At 50.0% G+C, this 18,116-nt stretch overlaps 4 protein-coding genes across 8 annotated transcripts; 2 read left to right on the top strand and 2 right to left on the bottom strand.

The window, feature by feature from the left end:
* Positions 1-34: 34 nt before the first annotated feature.
* prpf38a (pre-mRNA processing factor 38A) lies at positions 35-2,425 on the bottom strand. Of its 4 annotated transcripts, none has more exons than XM_061801377.1 (3): positions 2,247-2,425; positions 1,185-1,696; positions 35-694 (listed from the first exon to the last, which is right to left on the bottom strand). In XM_061801377.1, the coding sequence occupies exons 2-3, from the start codon at positions 1,565-1,567 to the stop codon at positions 148-150; spliced, it is 930 nt and encodes a 309-aa protein (XP_061657361.1). In that variant the 5' UTR covers positions 1,568-1,696; positions 2,247-2,425; the 3' UTR covers positions 35-147. The 4 variants fall into 4 exon arrangements, with proteins under 4 accessions (XP_061657361.1, XP_061657359.1, XP_061657360.1 ...); XM_061801375.1 differs by lacking the exon at positions 2,247-2,425 and adding an exon at positions 2,025-2,165; XM_061801376.1 differs by lacking the exon at positions 2,247-2,425 and adding an exon at positions 2,013-2,151.
* On the top strand, positions 2,084-5,931 carry LOC133490831 (cytochrome c oxidase subunit 5B, mitochondrial). Its single transcript, XM_061801378.1, has 5 exons — positions 2,084-2,223; positions 2,526-2,667; positions 3,142-3,212; positions 4,562-4,661; positions 5,639-5,931. Exons 2-5 carry the CDS (start codon positions 2,538-2,540, stop codon positions 5,749-5,751), a joined length of 414 nt encoding a protein of 137 aa, XP_061657362.1. The 5' UTR covers positions 2,084-2,223; positions 2,526-2,537; the 3' UTR covers positions 5,752-5,931.
* A 611-nt stretch (positions 5,932-6,542) lies between these two features.
* On the bottom strand, positions 6,543-12,124 carry crybb1 (crystallin, beta B1). Its single transcript, XM_061801815.1, has 6 exons — positions 12,116-12,124; positions 10,204-10,333; positions 9,994-10,112; positions 9,730-9,862; positions 8,575-8,717; positions 6,543-6,827 (listed from the first exon to the last, which is right to left on the bottom strand). Exons 2-6 carry the CDS (start codon positions 10,318-10,320, stop codon positions 6,659-6,661), a joined length of 681 nt encoding a protein of 226 aa, XP_061657799.1. The 5' UTR covers positions 10,321-10,333; positions 12,116-12,124; the 3' UTR covers positions 6,543-6,658.
* cryba4 (crystallin, beta A4) lies at positions 11,989-17,961 on the top strand. 2 transcript variants are annotated; one of them, XM_061801816.1, is made up of 7 exons: positions 11,989-13,364; positions 13,454-13,506; positions 14,669-14,712; positions 14,831-14,949; positions 15,047-15,188; positions 15,271-15,413; positions 17,424-17,961. In XM_061801816.1, the coding sequence occupies exons 3-7, from the start codon at positions 14,674-14,676 to the stop codon at positions 17,569-17,571; spliced, it is 591 nt and encodes a 196-aa protein (XP_061657800.1). In that variant the 5' UTR covers positions 11,989-13,364; positions 13,454-13,506; positions 14,669-14,673; the 3' UTR covers positions 17,572-17,961. The 2 variants fall into 2 exon arrangements, with proteins under 2 accessions (XP_061657800.1, XP_061657801.1); XM_061801817.1 differs by lacking the exons at positions 11,989-13,364; positions 13,454-13,506 and having other exon boundaries at positions 13,776-14,712.
* Positions 17,962-18,116: the final 155 nt, after the last annotated feature.

Raw genomic sequence — 18,116 nt, 5'->3', positions numbered from 1 at the left:
GCCGGCGTCGTAAACGCCCCCCGAATGTCCACACTGACTTTTTTCCCCACAAACTTTATTGACGAATCTGGAAACTACGCACAAGGTATGTGTCCAAAACGATGGAATCGTGTGAAAATGGAGGCAGAGCGAAAGAAGGTCCATCGGTCACTGGTTCCCCCTGCGACTCTTCTTGTGGCTCTTCTTGGAGCTCTTGTCGGGGCTCTTGGAGTGGCTGCGGTGCCGGTGGCTCCTGTGGTGGGCCGCCGGCGATTTGGAGCGCCGTCTGCGCTCCCGGTGCGGGCGCCGCGGGGGGCTTTTGCTGCGGCGCTTCTCCCTGCGGCCGTCGGCGGGGCTGCGTCTGGCCTTGGGCGAGCGGCTCCTGCGCCTGGGCGAGCGGCTCCGGCGCCGGCGGGGCGACGGCGAGCGGCGGGGCCTGTCGTCGCGGTAGGCCCGGCGGTGAGGTTCGGGGCTGGGGATCCTTTCGGCCCGCTCGTCCTCGTCCTCGTCGTCCTCGCTGCTCTCCGCCTCGTCCAGGTCTTCCTCCAGAGCGCTGACCCGGGGCTCCAGCATCTCGGCCTCCTCCAGGACTTGCCTCTTCTGGAGCCGCGGCAGGATGATGTCGCACATCCTCTCAGAGTGGAGCAGCTCGTGGATGAACTCGTCCACGTGCATCAGCTCAAACTCGCCGTTGCGGTTCTGGGTCTTGATCTTCCTGTCGTGTTTTCATTTTGACACAGAGAAGAGAAGGAAAAAAAGACGTGTGAAGACAGACACACACGACGCAGAAAATCAAAGACGAGAGCAGAGCAGAGCAGCATTTGGGATCCATTTCAGCCGAAAACGTTTTGCAACGCAAATGAAATGGTTTGCATTTAGTGGATCGGCTGTCGCTCTTGTGATCGCTTCACGGGGCTCATTTGATCAACAGCGCTAAAAATCTGAATTCAGGCCTTTCTGGAGGTCCCCTCGCCCCTCTCTGAACTTTATGAGCCGGGGAAAATAAACCCAAGATTCAAAAAGAACAAGCAACGGACGTGTCGCAAATCTGAAAAGCTTTTTCGTAAACCTATTTGAAATTGAGATAACCCGAAGAATATCAGCTAAAGAACCGAGTTCTAGAACTCGTTGACTACTACTAATCGGAGGATGTCGTCGATCTTTGGAAGCGAGTTTGTTGGAGTCGAACTCCGTCGCTCCGTCACCTGTAGTCGTTGTAGAGCGGCTCGAGGTACTTGTAGCAGTCCACGGCCGTGCCCGTCAAGCGCATGTACATGGCGCCGAGAAGGCGCACGTACTTGAAGTCCTCGTTCTTGATGAACTCCACGATGATGTCTTTCTCGGGTTGGATCTGCAGCAGCTTGAGGGCGAGGCACAAGAACGGCGTGGGCTTGATGTTGCCCCCGAACACGCCGCCCACGTACTTGAGCTCCATGGCTTTGTCCACCACAAGCTCGGCCGTCAGCCCGAAGCATTCCTCCTTCCAGTACTTGCACTCGTAAATGCGAGTGCGGATGATCTTCTCGACCAGGTACTGCGGGTTCGTCCCGTGGATGCTGTTGGCGTCTTTCACGGTCCTGTTGGCCATTTCAGCTCAACAAAAGCTTCCCGAGTTGCCTTCAACATCCGACGACCTTTCGCTCGTTGTCCACTTCCGGGTCCGGGTCGTTTTCTACTTCCGCCTTGGCCGTCCGAAGTTAGGATTCAAAATGCGCATCTAAGTGAAAAAAAATAAATAAATGTTGTTAATTTTATTGATTGTCATCGTCCTGTATACCTCACAAGAAAACACTTGAAATTTGGTTTCGTGTCATTTTTTTGTCATTTTCCGATTTGAGCCGAACTGCAGTTGGCCGCAATGAAGATTAGATAGAAAAAAAAAGATACAAAAGATTATATATATATATATGAAGATAGATAGATACACCACGCCAGCACCTTTTAGAAGTCCGGCAAACCGACGTGTTGATGAGGCAAGCAGCACATAACAGTTGAAAAATAACGCCAAGTGCCCTTGTTATATCTGTTCGTACATTTTACACAACCTTATGGAGCAGAAGTGCCTGCATTCTTGGCCCTTTGATTATCTTGCTTTGATTTTCTTGCCTTCCGTACGCACGGCTTTGACCTCGCTCGCTCAGCGTCCCCGCGGGCGCCGAGCTCAAAATGAGCCTGTCGTAGCTGACTATTAATATCTGTCGTTTGCCAGTCGCATATAGCTCTACCAACTCCTGCCAGAATCAGGTGAAATGTAACTTCATTTTTACCCGTTTATTGATCAAATTGGATCCGCAATTCAAGCGACTCGACAGTCTAAAATGTTAATGTTTTCATTGATTTCCGGTTAGTCACATTTTTAACGTGAAGCATTTGAAATCAGTGGGGAACAATGGGAAGGATTTCATTTCAAATTCTTCTTCTTCTGCGCCTTCTTCTTCGTCTTTCTTCTTTGTCGTCTTCTTCGTCTAACTTCTTCTTCGTCTATCTTCTTCCTCTAATCTTCTTCTTCTTCTTCTTCTTCTTCTTTAATGTTCTTCTCCGTTCAGCCCAGAATCAAAATGTCGGCCGCAAGGTTACTGGTGCGTTCCGCTGCGAGAGCTTCTTTCTTCTCCCACCGGGTGGTGGGCCGCCGTCAAGCCGGTTTAGCCCCGCCGGTCCCCCCGCTGAGCCGCAGCCTGGCGGCTGGAGGTGAGGCCCGAAACATGTGAACCGAGTGTCATGAGAAAAGAAACGAGACGTTTGTCCGCCACAAGGACGCAGTTCATGTCGTGTTAGCCTCTCGGGAAAAGAGATTAGAACAAATTGACCAACATGTCAGTAAGAATGTTAACAAGTGCTCTCAAACCTCCACCTAACACAATTATTTGCAATTTCTTTATTGAGCACAATGACTTTGAACCATTCAAGAATTTAATTGGTGTGAATTGACGGATGTGTTTTTTCATTTTTTTAACTTTTTGAAACGGTCAGGAAATTTGATATGAGGCATTATAATTCCACGTTGATGTTTGACTTTTAAAATGCATTTTTTTTTTCATGCGACACCGGTGGCAAGGAAGGGGTTGGATGTATTTCTTTTTGTTTTTGTTTTCATGAAAGTTACCAAAATGTTTGCACACTTTGGGGTTTGCCAAATGAATGTTTCGTGTGTGTGCGCACCAGGAATTCCCACGGACGAGGAGCAGGCGACGGGCCTGGAGAAGATCATCATGAAGGCCATGAAGGAGGGCGCTGTAAGACCACACTGTATACACTTAACCCCTTTTTTTTTAGTACACTGACTCGGCTAGAGGTGTACTGCAATATGGAGTGTGTTCACGATACATTATTGTTTCAATACACAGTGGAACCTCGACTTACCAGGCAATGGATATCGGGATCAAATTTTTTTTTTCCATTTATTACTGAAAGCTCTGTTGATAGTCTGTTAGTTCCAGGATTGGCTTTGATGGTTTCCTGGCGCTTTAGTACTTCTTAAAGGTCCTTTCTTTTATCGAGTCACCCCCACACACACACACACACTTTTTTTTTTTTTTTTTGTATTTTGGATGGAAACATCAAATATTAATTAACGACGTTCCCGTCGTATTCCTGAGTTCTGGACGTTTTTGTGCCAAGAGGGCCGATATCAATTAACTGCGAAGATCACCGCCTACCTCTCGCTCCTGTGCTAGCTCCGTCCACGTCAACACAGAGGCAGCCAATCGGAGGAAAGGGAGGAGTCGTAAGCATATATGGACAAAGTGGATGTGAAACTTTCTCAAACAGAAGTAGCTGAAAACAAACAAAAATATTTCAAATGAAATAACACTTTAATACATGGTCCATGTTAGAGAGTCAGTCTGGTGGTCAAAATATTGGACCCTTAAAGTAACAACTTGGAAAGAATACAAAAGTAGTAGTACAACTATGATAATACAGTGTTAGCAAAATCATTTGGATGATGGATGATAATTCTACAAATGTGTTTTCTAATACTGCACAGATCATTTCCAGTGTCAACGTTTACCTTTGTTATTTTCCATTTTTCATGTACATTTTCAAATCTTGTGATTAACTGCAACAAGACTTCATTCCTACGGTTGTTTCAAACGCATAACGTGTCAATCTCTTGGTTTTCGAGTTTATTTTTCAAGTCAACTCTAAGTGGTAGCTCCAATGTACAGCTTGAAGCCTCTTTCCGGAAAATACTTGACTCATATCAGCCAAAGTGCTGCTTGTTAAAGATGCAGCGCCCCCTGCTGTCATACAGCACTCGATTATCAAGTTCGGGTGGACGATTCGGAGCAGTAACTCGGTCAGTCGACGGCTCTTATCTAGAAAAACTTGCAAGTCTTGTTTCTTGCATCTGGAGGTACCAGTTGTGGACAGACACAGAATATGATGTCCCGTTCCGAACCATCTCGCACAAACGGCCGACGTGGGCCCTACCCGGTAGTTGGGGCTCCTGTACCGGTGCGAAATACTGGCGTTTTTTTTTTTTTTTTTTTTTTCGAGGACCACTTCTCGGTTTTGGTGCAGTGTTGGCATCGTTATTGGGATGAGTGCATTCCTAAAATGGACGTGCCGTGTTGTGTTTCAGGACCCGTACAGCATGTTGAAGCCCAAGGAGTACGCTGGCTCCAAAGCAGACCCTCACCTGGTGCCCTCCATCACCAACAAGAGGATTGTGGGATGCGTGTGTAAGTCAAACGTGTGTTTGGAAGCTGCGAGTTGGACGTCGTCACATTGGGAATCGTTGCTAAAGCTAACCGGAAGCTGAAAAAATTGGACTTCTATGCGCCTGATCGCTTCGTTTTGGTCAGAAACCGAGCTGCAGCGTACCGAATGAGCGGCAGCTGTTCGATGCTCTTTTTGGGGAGTCCAGTCAGAAGACCATTACAGTAGTCAAGTCTACTTGAGACAAAAGCATGGATGAGCTTCTCCTGGTCTGCTTGACACGTACAAGCCTTCACTTTGGGTATGTTCTTCAGATGGTAAAAGGCAGTTTTCGGGGTGGATTTGATGTGACTGCTGGAAGTCTGGTCAGAATCTGGTGTCGGACTTGGTGTTTGCTTTTTAACGATAGTGAGTCCAGCTATTTACGAACAGCAGTTGTCTCTTCTTTATTGCCAAAAGCCATTGTCTCCGTTTTGTTGTGGTCGAGTTGAAGAAAATTTGGGCTCATCCAGTTATCTGCTTTAGACAGCAACACAACACTTGAGTCAGCTTTTCGAGTCTCTTAAGACTCGAAAAGCTGGTCATTTGTCTTGATTGTATTTTACCGCCCCCTGGCGGCCAAATAGTGCACACCAGGAGGAGTTTCCATGATTTAGTCAGGATGCCGAGGTGCTTCGTGCTTAGATATCATGGAAAATAGTATTGACGTGTCAACAGCATCAATAATCAGTTTTTGAAAGCTTTAATCATGACTTTCAACTTCAAATCTGCCCATTTGCTGATAATATATTCATCCAAACTTGAAGGATGGGGGGAGAACAATATCTGAAGCAGCAGTAGACAGATGATGAATGTGACATTCTACCAAATGAAAAAAAAGTCGCAAGGATTGTAAGTTCTGAAGGACCCAAAATAGAAGTTCGGCCGATTGAATTATTCTGGCAAAGGCGGTCACGTGCGTCGGCCCGTCGGACGTCACTAACGAAGCGTTTTTGGGCAGGCGAGGAAGACAACACGGCCGTGGTGTGGTTCTGGCTCCACGAGGGCGAGGCCCAGCGTTGTCCGTCGTGCGGCTCCCACTACAAGCTGGTGGCGCACGAGCTGCCCCACTAGAACGGACTGACGGACGCTCTCGTCTCACTTCACATTCTGCTCCGGGTCCGGCTCTCGGCTTCCCGGCGCTCCGTCTGCATCGGTGACCTCGTCACGCGTTCACCCCTATTCCAAAAGTAACATTTTCATTCTTGGATGTGATGATGTCACGCCTCAATAAAATCCCAACGTGGAACGTTCGCCTGCAGGTGTGCTTCATTCTCAGCGTCCCGGTAACTCCGTTCCAAGCGCGTCCGCGATCCGGGCGGCATTCCGAGCGACCCCCGCTCTGACGGAGTCGAGTCTTTCATGACCCGAAATGGGCTTCCGGCCCGTTTTGTGACCCCCAAATGGGATTTTGAGTCTTTCTTGACCCACAACTGACTTTCAGGGCATTCGTGACCTAGAATGGACCCAGGACTTGAGTTTTTAAGTCTTCTTCAACATTTTTTTTTTTTTTGAACCAAATGGACTTTGGAGTCTTTAGTGACACGACCCAGACCTTTTTTTTTTTTTTTTTTTTTCCTCTCTTTTTGTGACCTGGACCCAAGTTTTGAGTCTTTGGTGACCCGAACAGACTTTGAGCAAGAGAAGCCGGCTACGCCGTGGATCGGTTACCGGTCAATCCCAAAGCACAATAGGACAAAGGGGGATTTCCGCTCATATTCCCGCTCCCGGGCAATTCCTACCACGCTCGTGCGGCGTGAGAGGAGGGCGACGCCCCATAAACTACACAGCCGGGTTCCGAACCCAGAACCCCGGATGTGTTGCTCGTGTTCCAACCGTGTGAAGCAAATAACGTCTTGCTGTCATTTGGAAGTTTTCACATTGTGTTTTATTGATTAGCACCATAAAAATCAGCGAGCCGAGATGACAAGACGCCCGATCCGCTCGGACAGGAAGGAGTCGGTAAAGGCGCCGGTCCGCCTCACTTGGCCGAGGAGAGGCAGCCCCTCTGGTGGAACTGCATGTCCCGGATGCGGCGCACCGACTGGATCTGGGGCTGGATGGCTGAGAAGTCGTTGTAGTGGCGGTACTCGCCGCTCTCCAACAGGTACTGGTAGCCCCGGTAGCCCGGGTACTGGTAACCCACCCACCTGCAGTCACCATGGATTTTATTGGCGTTGTTCAGAACCCCCAATCTGTGACCCGACCGACCCAGCGGTGGTAATAACAAGACTGTCAAGATATTTTGCTCTTTTGTATTTTCCTTTTACTATTAGCAGCGCCACAGGGGGGCGCCCATTTTCAGAATCTTCATATGGATGTTTGATTGATGATATACGGTACAGTGATGGGTGAGGGGAGGACGGACGGACGGACGGACGATAAAGCCAATTGTTTCATTTTGTTTTGTTTTTTTATTTTTTTGGCGAGTTCCTATGCGTTGCTGTACAGTACAACATTGTTTTCTAGTATTTTTTTATTTATTTTTTCTCGGCCCGAAACGCCCCGTATTGGCAACCACTTCAATGTCGGCTGGGGCGGGCTCCGGCACTTCATCGACCCTTGTGAGGATAAGCGGTTTAGAAAATGGACAGTGCAAAGTTGCTGCAAATAATTAGTACCAAAAAATGTAAAAAGTCTCACATTTTACCCAGACTTACTCAGTCATGGTGACATTGTCGCTGTACACCATCGTAGGCGCAGGGAAGAAAGAACGGTGAGCTTTCTCGTTCCCAATCCGTTGCCAAATGTGAACGGCTTGACCAAAAAAAAAAAAAAAAAAGGTACTGTAGCCAAAAACTGCAGGTTTTGTTTTCGTGGGGCCACGCCTCTCTCGCTAGTTCCATCACCGTCAACATGGCCGCCACGTCTTTTAGAAGTGGATTTATTTTTATTGTATATGAATTGGAGATGCTAAAAATTGGCCCTATGTGTGATTTTGGGTGTGCCCTGCGATTGGCCGGCAAGCGGTTGAGGGCTTACCCTGCCTCCTGCCTGACGACCCTTATGAGGACAAGCGGCTCAGATCACCACAGCGCGAGTAGGGGGCCAATTGTGGAACTGAGGGACTTTGTGAACAAGAGTTGAAGTGACAAATGACAACTATTTTTGGAAGCATTGTTCAGTCTCCAAGGTCCGTTTTTGCCACGTTCCCTTCGATTGGGCTCTGTTCTTATCCAGGTTCCACTGTGCTTTTTTTTTTTTTTTTTTTTTTTAACTTGATATTAGCGGAAATACTCACCATAGCATTAGCATAATGATCTGAAAGTACGTTTTTTCTCTTGCGTTGATGGAACAGCAAACAATATCTCAGGAAAGATGACAGGTGTTCTTAAGTCAAAGGAAATATTTGTGCGCAAACAAGAGCGAAGGCACCGTGAGCGAGCGCCTCGTCGCGCTGCAACAATATTTGCCGTGCTCGCCGGTAGCGCCGGCGGGCTCGTCGTCACTTTGGCAAACGCTTCGGCCGGGCACACCTCGGCATTTTGCCAGGAGGATGAAGAACTTATATCAAAGCCGTTAAATATTGACAAAGTATTTCCGTCCATTTTCCCTATCTGTTCATTTCACAACATTCGGTATACATGGACGTCACTTGGGGCGGGGGTGGGGTCGCTAACACGAAGTGAGCGCAGCTTATTAACCGGTGCACGCCGTCATCCGGAAAAGTCGGTATTTAAGATTGTCGACCCGATTGGGACCTGATTATCGGGTCAAAGCCACTCTTAACGCAGGTCGCAGGACGCGACCTCTCAGGATCATCTTTGAAGGCCGTGTTTGTTGTTCTTCGTCGGAAAGGGGAGTAATCGGACCCCGTGGACTTTATGCGTGTACCGGGCACGTACTCTTCGTTCCGCTCTGGCGCAGAAGCAAGCTCGGCTAAGCTAAGGCACTTACGCTCCACCCGGGACTTTTACGCTGCCCACTCGGTCGCAGAAGCCGTGCGCCCACAGCGTTGGAACGTCGTCCTCCTCGATTTCCATCTTGTTGCCCTTGAAGTCGGAGAGCTCATGTAAGCAGATTTTGTGCTCCGAGCTGTCCTGTCCCGTTGCAAAAAAAAAACAGTCCCGACATTAGCATGAGCAACATGCTAACTCAATACCTGTCAATGAATCAATCGTTGAAGGCTTTATTTCGAACGTATATTGATAGGTTACTTTCATTGCTCTTCAAATTAGCATCATGCTAACTCCAAGTACAGCGGACCCACCCATCCGTTTGCCATTTTTGAATCATGCCACATTATTCACCCCCCCACCCCCCAATTATTCTTACTATTTCAAACCGACGCCATTGCTTATTTTCATGTGTTTTCACAAAACAGTTTCATAGGAATTATTATCAGCGTCAATTACTTGCTAATTTTCGAGTCACTCAATCCCACCGATAGCGGGTCCGCTGTATTTTCATGACTATTAGCATTAATATCACGAAAACAGCCACGTGGCGAAAATAGTCTGTGATAAAATAAAAGCAAAGTGTCAGTATTAACATTAGCGCCGTGTGAACTCAAAATTCTCGGATGAAATGATAAGAGGCTTTTTTTTGGCTCGGTACATTTATTAGCATTCAAATTGTCACTGTATTTAGTGTTGTGATGTGCTAACATCATACATGTCAGCAATAGCAAAGTCATGTGACTCAGCACAACGTTAATGCCAATAGTGATGAAAATACACTCAGTTAGCACAATGCTAATATTGCCTTTGAAATAGCTGACAGAAGAATATTAAGATAGCGTCATATTGATGGACTCTTGTATGTTTTACTGTTGTGCTGCCTTCGTCACGTGAAGTTAACATTTCTCAAAGTCAGAAAAAGATGGAAAAAAAAATAACGTAGCGATTCGGGAGTCGATTGACATTATCTCGGGACTGTGGCGGGGTAGGGAGGCAGTCCTGGGTACCAACTCCACCGGGTTGGCGTGGGTATCAAACCCCTGACGCGCTCGCGGATGTAATTTCGAGCCGCGCGCGTCGGATTCACCGACTCCCGAATGGCTACGAAGGGCTTTGGAGTGGGCCGAGGTGAAAAACCGGCGCGTGTGTTTACCAGGCGGATGGGCCTGAGCGACATGAGGCAGTCGCTGCGGTACGAGTTGCTCCAGGTGTCCCACCGAGGATACTCTCCCTTCTCCAGGATGAACATCTCCCCACGGAGGTCGGTCTGCTCGAAGGCAACGAAGCTGGAGGAGGGGGGGGGGGGGGTTTAACCACGCGGGGAGGGTGGCGGGGGCGCGGCCGAGGAGGCGGGTTCAGGGAAGAGGAATGAGCGACTCGAACAAAAGCGCAACATTGTCGGGTGTGCACATCTTACGGGCCGCTGTCCACAATCAGGCTGCGCACTCGTTCAAGGCCGCGCTCGCAAATGTTCAGGCACTCGGCCTGAAGCTCCACCGAGCGGCCCTGGAAGTTCTCCTGGTCGAAGAGCGTCAGCTGGAAGGCGCGAGACGCCGGCAGAGGAGCGTCACCCGTTGCCCCGCGTCGTCACCGCGACATTTGCCCACCTCGACGTCACGTGACTCACCTTGAAGGCGCCCTCACCCGTCTTGGGGGCCTTGGCGGAGGCGGCGGCCGGCGCGCCTCCCTTGTTGTCCTTGGCGTCGGCGCCCTGGTTGGAGGTGGACTTGGCGGTCTGAGACATGTCGGGGGGAGGGCTGGGAAAGAAACAGCCAAAAATCTTGCTTGAATGTCAATGTACTCCAGTGGACGTCAACCTACTGCCAACTTTGGCACCTCCGCTCTCAACTATTTCAAACAATCAAAAAAATCCCAGTTTTTCATGGGCACCGCAAGGTCCATCCATCCATTTTCTGAGCCGCCTATCCTCACTGGAACCTATCCCGGCTGTCATCTGGCAGAAGGCAGGGTACACCCTGAAGCGATCACTGGGCTACGTGGAGACAATTCAGCGTCTCCAATGAATTCAAGCCTGTTTTGGGGATGCAGGAGGAAAGTGGAGTGCCCGGAGAAAAGCCACGCAGGCACGGGGAGAACATGCAAACTCCACACGGTCAGGGCTGGGATTTGAACCCCAGTCCTCAGGACTGTGAGGCCAACGCCGCCCTGTGCATGAGGTTTAAAAAAAAAAAAATTAAAAAAAAACAATTCTGCTCCATTTTAAACTCCTAAGAGCACAGTTGCCTCCCTAATACTCAAATGGGAGACCAGAACCTCTCCAAGACTGGGCCGTCCGTGCCGAGTGACCATTGGGGCAGAAGAGAGGTAAGGAAGAGTCAAAGGTCACTCTGGCTGAGCTCCAAAGAGATGCTCCAGAGATGATAGTCTGACAAAGTTCTATTGAGTCAAGCGTCACCGCGGCCATGAAAGTCTCCGTGGAGTTTGCGTGCAAAGCGAAAAATAACAAAACACCTGAAGGACACCAAGATGGTCTATAAAGAAGATTCTCTGGTCTGATGAGACCAAGATGGAAATTGTGGGGCTGAATTCTTGGGCACGGCTCTGACTTGAACCCAATTGAGCATCTCTGGAGAGACCTGAAAATGGCTGCCCACCAACGTCGTGGAACGGATCTGCAAGGAAGAGTGGCCGAAGATCCCCGAAGCCGGGTACGAAAAACTCGAAGGCGGCTTCTGTGCAATACTTGGGGAAAAAAGTCTCTGAATACTTTGGGCTCTGTGATCCTTTTGAGGACTTCAACGCTCGCTCATCTCTCTTCATGATTTCCAATGGCTGCAATATACGGAACTCCAAGTGGCTCTGAATACTTTCCGTACACAGTGGAGCTCCATTAGGGATGTGTACCCGTCCATCCGTCCATTTTCTTAGCTGCTTATCCTCACAAAGCCTATCGGAGTTATGCTTTGGGAAGAGGCGGGGCACACCCTGGACTGGTCGCCAGCCAATCGAGGGACACACGGAGACGGACAACAGTCGCACTCACAATCACACCGACGGGGCACTTTAGAGTCTCCAATTGATGTTGCGTGTTTTGGGGGATGTGGGAGGAAAGCGGAAAGACCACATGCAAATTCCACACTCGGGGCGGGGGGGGGATTGGTAACCCGGGTCCTCAGAACTGTGAGGCCAACACTTTCCAGCTGAACCAACGTGCTTTATATTTATATCGTGGTCAGTAATAAGTGTTGCCATTCTTATTAGATTTTTTTTTTCTCTCCTTAAAGTAATAACCAGACATATATCACCAACAGGGATTGCTAAAAAAAAAAACAATAATCCACAAACAATGGTGATTTAATGTGAGTATGCATTTTCTGTAGATTGCAGAAACATTTTTTCTCCAATTGAATTTTCCCAGATCCCAACTTTTTCCCAATTACTGGTGGACTTGAAAGGTATCTCCCCCCCCCCCCCCCCGCCCATCACCATCACCATAAACGGGGGGTTCACAGCGGATGTGGTTTTGGTGACTTTTTGTTTTCCCGGCATTCGCTGACGACGTGCGTGTGCGTTCTTACCTGGGCGCGTGCGTCGTCGGAGCAGGCCCGCCGGTGTCGGTGGCTTTCCGCGCCGCCGCTTTGCTTTTATAGCCTGGCAAAGGCCGAGCGCGCCAAAAGAAAACGCAGCGTCATCGTCGCGGTAAAGCCTGGAAAGCCCACGCCCGAAGCCCCCCGTAAGCAATTTGGCGGCAAAGGAAAGCGCTGACGCTGCCTTTGGGGAATGTGAAGGCCCGTTGAGGGCCCGGGGCGAGGGTGGGGGCTGCGCCACAATGAGCTCATCTCTGTCACCCGCAAAAAAACAAGCACTGTCGTGTCGAGTCAAAACATGGCTGAGTCGGTCCGCTCGCTTAAATTGGGATTTTTATTAAGCGGACCGAGTGGGTTCCAAACAATGTCCACGGTGTATCGTCCTGCACTGATAAGGGAATCGGCAGAAAGCTGCGTTTGGAATCCTTCACCCGTTCTTGACTACATAACTTCTTTTTGTATGCCAAAGTTCCGCACGGAACGGTACATGCAGCATTTCCCCGTTGACTTTACTCGACGTTGTTGCCTCGAGGTACGACTGACGACCTCCTTCAGCTAAAGCTACCTGAGGACGCGCTATTTGGCGAGCTACATCCATTTTCAACAGGATCGGGGGGCGGTGGAGGCGTTAGGGCACTACTCCCTGAACCGGTCGCCGCTCGGTCGCAGGGCACATATAGACGGCGACGCTGAGCGGGAACTGAAGCCACGCTGCCCGCACCAAAGTCAGACCAGTGTCCCGCTACGTCATCAGTGACTTTGGCTAGCTACTAGGCCATGCTGATAGAGTTTCCTGGCTGGCGTTTGGCTAACTGGCTTCAGGAACATGCTAACTACTAAGCTAACAGGGGCGATCTCTGGCAAGATGGCCCGAACTGACCTTTAACCCTTGTCTAACGGCCTAATGCACAGTGTTGTTGCTACGCTAAATGCTAATGGTCTTCCTGCGGACAGATTAGGAATTTTAGTGGAGATGCGATGGTTGCCGATACGCAGTACAGATGGGATTAACGTGATGTGTACGAGAAGATCGGGCGGCAACTCATCTCGCCGGGCCGTGTGGTCTGAGCCGCGCCCGACCAACGGATGGATGGACGAAAACCAAATGAAAGCGTCTCGTGGGACTATCTTTTACATCTGTTTAAGAAGGGCACAGTATGTGTAAATCATCTCGAGAAACACTTCAAGAGGGGGACAGCTGGTGATTTGGAAGCGTGTGGACGTCGCCATCCGATGAGCGGTAGATGTTTCTTTTTCGCACTCCATTTTCAGACAACGACGGCATTCTTGCCACCACAATCTTAAAATCATCTCTGATCTCTTGTGCAGAAAGGAGGCGGCGATCCCAGCCAGACTTGACACCCAACGTGTCATCGTACGAGGTAAATTGCATAATGATCGACTCTCCTCACTCTCTTTTGTTGTCTTCTCATTTAAAAACTTCTTCTGACCGACTGAAGTGTTCACGTCCGTCAATATACATCGGAATACAAAGAACTACAGCGGAGGTCCAAAAAGTACACTGTGACACAGTCAAACTCTTCTGGAAGAAGAGATCTACGAATTTGCGTAACAGCTGAACAGGATAAAAAAAAAAAAAAAATTATAATAAAAAGGGAGGAGGAGGGGGGGGGCACCTGCAAGCCTTTAACCCGTAGAAGAAATGAAAAAAATCTTTGTACAGTGGCCACAGAAATTCCTTCATCGTGATTCAGGAGTTGGAAATGATTGAATGTTGTGACCTGTTTATTAACAAAGCAAAGGTATTCATCGAGCGCATTTCATACGCAAGGTGCTTCTCGTGATTAAAAGCATTTGAAATCAAAGACATACATGTCAAGGTATGAAATGAGTTGTTATCGCACATTTGTTTCACGCCCAAAATCAAATACGCTCGTTCGTGTGCGTAATGTCGATCGTTGCGAAAATGTCCACAAAACGAGCGAAAGATTCCCGTTGGTTCCCCACGTCCCAATCGGCAGGAAGTTCCGCCTTGAGGTAAGAGCGAGTTGAACCCGCAAGAGCGCCGCCCCGGCCCCGGTCCCGGGTTCGGCGCAGAGGGTCCGAGGAGCCGAATGCCGCCCCGCTTCGTTCGGGGGTGGGTGGCCAGGTCACACAAAAGAGAGCCCGCCCCTCTTGCTGAGCGGGGCCTTTCGTGGTGCCCCACGCCCCAGATGGGAGGCTTTAAAAGGGAGGGGGGCACCCCGCTCCCCTCACTCTTCCTCAACAGCAGCAAAGAGCGTCGCAGCAAGGTGAGTCCTTCGCGCATTTGCCCGGTGGCCTCGAGGGGTCCCGGGGACGGAGCCTGACATGAGGTCGACCCCGTCGGTCCCTTTCGATGTACTTGTGAATTGCCACCAAAGCGCGGAATCGTGTTCCTGTCCCGTTACAACCGCGTGAATGCGTGAACATTGACGACGTAAGAACACGGAGAACCACATAAAAGCCTGGATTACTAGCATTATCAAGCGTGTAAAAGCATCCGGCAACAACATGATGTCCAATGTAATGACCGTGTAACAGCATTCAAACGCCTCCCCGCAGACAAGATGACACACCACTGCACCAAGTACTCCGGCCACTGGAAGGTGAGTGAAGAACGCCGCTCCAGCCGGGAATACTTTCAGACGTGGCGGGATACGTCGCCGTGACCATGTGTCACCCGATGACCGTGTTATCCTTGTCGCGGTCGCCGCGCGCGAGCAGATCCTCGTCTTCGACGAGGAATGTTTCCAGGGCCGCCGTCACGAGTTCACGTCGGAGTGCGGCAACGTGATGGAGCTCGGCTTTGAGACGGTGCGCTCGCTGCGCGTGGAGAGCGGCGCGTGAGTGCGCGCAGCGATGCACACACACACACACACACGGGCCCAGGCGCGCAGGGCGAGGTCGCGCCTGACCGGGGTCACCTTTCCTCTTTTCCAGCTGGGTGGGCTACGAACACGCCTCCTTCCAGGGGCAACAGTTGGTTCTGGAGCGGGGCGAGTACCCCCAGTGCGACGCCTTCGGGGGCAGCAACGCGTACCACATCGAGAGGTTGACCTCCTTCAGGCCCATCGCCTGCGCGGTGAGCGGATCCGCCCGTCCTTTCGGGGTCGGGCTTCCCATTTTTTTCCCCGAGTCTGAGTGCGTCGGCTTCTCTCCGCCAGAACCACCGAGAGTGCCGCATGACCATCTTTGAGCGGGAGAACTTCCTGGGCCGGAAAGGTGAGCTGAGCGACGACTACCCGTCCCTGCAGGCCATGGGCTGGTGCAACAACGAAGTGGGATCCCTCAAAGTCCAGTCGGGAGCGTGAGTGAAAAATCGCCGCTCTTTGTAGCTTTCAAGTGCGGCGGTGCCAAAAGTCCTCACCCATTGTGACAAAAGAAGTCGTCCTCTTTCGTCAAACTACAACTTGACAGAAGTTTCCACAAGTACAAAAACGGGAACTGTTTTGTGTTCGAGACAAAGAAAAGAAAATAGGACTTTGCTGTCATCTTGTGGCATCTGCGTGCTAAGGAAACTATCAGGAAGGGTGCTAAGGAGCCTCTGCGCAGCGCTCGTCCTCACGAGGGTCACGGGAGCTTCCGGAGCATAACCCGAGGCGGGGAACACCCCTCAACCCGTCGCCAGCCAATCGCGGGGCACACGGGAGACAGAAAACCGTCGGCTCTCACAATCACAACCGCCAATCGATGCCTGTTTTGGGGACGTGGGAGGAAAGCGGCGTGCCCACCCGGAGAAAAGCCGCGCCGGCACGGGGGAAACGTGGACTGTGAGGAGTGGCACCGAGGGGGAAAAAAAAAAAAGGTGTGCTTTTCCACCGTGCTGTGGCACCCCTCAGCGGGGGGATCAATTAGCTCTTGAGAACGACAAGAAAAACAGCCGGGACTTGAACTTGAGTCCGTGTGTCTGTCTCGCACGTGGAAGTCGCGTTTCGCAAATGCGAATGCGATTCCTTCCCAAAGCGGCTCGCAGACTGATTGCGTCTGACTCTGCGTTTGTGTCTTTGGTTACTTCCCGTGGTGGTGTCACAGCGCCCCCCCCCCCCCCCCCCCCCCCCCCCCGCGGCCTGGCGCATCGTCGCGCTTCCCACCATTGCCACAGCGTCGACTGAATAACGGAAATGTACCAAAATTCCAATCAACTGAAGGCAGAAAACAGCTCGTGCAGCAAAAATGGCGGCATTTGTTCGTACACCCTTCGGCAGCGACGACGGCCTCCGAACGGTTCCGCTTTTTGCACTTTTCTCCCACTCTTCCTTCGCAACTTGTTGGAGCTCTTGAACATTTGCAGGGTTCTTTTCCCCGATGGCAGCTTTCAGCTCCCCTGTGGGGTTTTCAATTGGATGGAGAGCAGGATTCATTGCTGGCTTTTTTCCTTTCCCACCATTTGTGTATACTTTTGTTTGTGCTCCGGGTCTGGAGTCTTGCGCCCAAGAGCTCCAGCCCAAAGCAAATTTTCTTACACTGGGTCAGACACTTATTTCTTGATCAGGTTCTTTCTGATTTCATGACGCCTGTGATCCAGTCCCAGATGTAACCGAGCGCCCCCACCTTGCTTGACTGTCGGCCTCGTGTGCTTTTCCTTAAAGGCTTCATTGTGCCATTTGGAATCATACTGTTTGTGCGCATTGCCAAAATGCTTTATTTTGCGTTCATCCGTCCGTAAAATATTGATTATCATTTGCTCCTATGTATCAATCCCAGGCGGCACAATGGAACAGCTGTGAAGCGTCGGCCTCACAGTTCTGAGGACCCGGGTTGGGATCCTGGCCCCGCCTGTGTGGCGCTTGCATGTTCTCCCCGTGCCTGTGTGGGTTTTCTCCGGGTGGTCACTCCGCTTTGCTCCCAAATCCCAAAAGCACGCAACTCTAAATTGCCCCCTTCGGTGTGATTGTGAGTTTGACTGTTGACTGTCTCCATGTGCCCTGCGATTGGCTGGCAACCAGTTCAGGGTGCGCCCCGCCCGTTGACAGCTGGGATAGGCCCCAGCGCTCCCACGACCCTGGTGAGGATAAGCGGCTAAGAAATTGGAACGGATGGATCGAGCCCAAGTCCTCTACAGAAAGAGGTTACTTTTCTTCTGGCGATATTCCACGTTGAGTATTTCAAGTTAACGGTTAGCTTTCATGATTGAGACGGAAACATTTTTGAGAGGCGGAAGCTGTCATTTTTTTTTTTTTTTTTCGCATTCATTGGCTGAGAACATCGATGATTTGTTTAGAATGACAAAGTAACACACGCGTGTCTTCAAATGTAACGTCACGAGAAAAAGACGCTCAGGAAAAAAGGCACTCAGTCACTTGTCCTCTGTCCGCAGGTTGGTGTGCTACCAGTACCCCGGTTACCGTGGTTACCAGTACATCATGGAGTGCGACCGCCACTGCGGGGAGTACAAACACTTCAAGGAGTTTGGCGCGCACTGCCAGACGCCCCAGATCCAGTCCATCAGGCGCATCCAGCAGTAGCGGGGACCTTCGCAACGCACTTCCCCTTTGCTCAATTCACCATCGCAATAAAAACACTCCAACAGACCTCAAAGATCGTCATTGGTAAAAAGTCAGTCTCTCGACAAAATCTCACAAGTATGAATGTTTTTTTTTTTTGAATTTTAAAACCGATTGAGATGTGTTCTATCGCCAGTAGATGCACAACACAAATAAAATGGTCTAAATACTAATCCATTTCATATAATAATGCAAGATGGAGGAAAAGACAATACACTTGCTCTTCTAAGTACTGTTGATTGAGGAACAAAGACACATTTTCTGAACATAAGCCAGTATTAATATGATGTTAGCTTGTTGCACGAATATATGACAACCTATGTGAATGGAAAATGTTTCTGAAAGTGGGAAATCCCCAAAAATCCACACTGAAAGCAAGGAAATGTTCGTTTGTTTCCAGTTTATTTATTGAATAAAAAAAAAAAAAAAAAAACACCTTTAGCCTCTGGACCCTGAAAACGGTGCCTTCTTTGCCTTTTGTCTTTCTTTTAAAGAAATGTGGTGCT

The sequence above is a fragment of the Syngnathoides biaculeatus genome, chromosome 17, assembly GCF_019802595.1.
Source record: "Syngnathoides biaculeatus isolate LvHL_M chromosome 17, ASM1980259v1, whole genome shotgun sequence".
In the NCBI taxonomy this organism is placed as follows: domain Eukaryota; kingdom Metazoa; phylum Chordata; class Actinopteri; order Syngnathiformes; family Syngnathidae; genus Syngnathoides; species Syngnathoides biaculeatus.
Note: the sequence above shows the minus strand (reverse complement) of the source record. Positions and strands in the feature narration are given on the sequence as shown.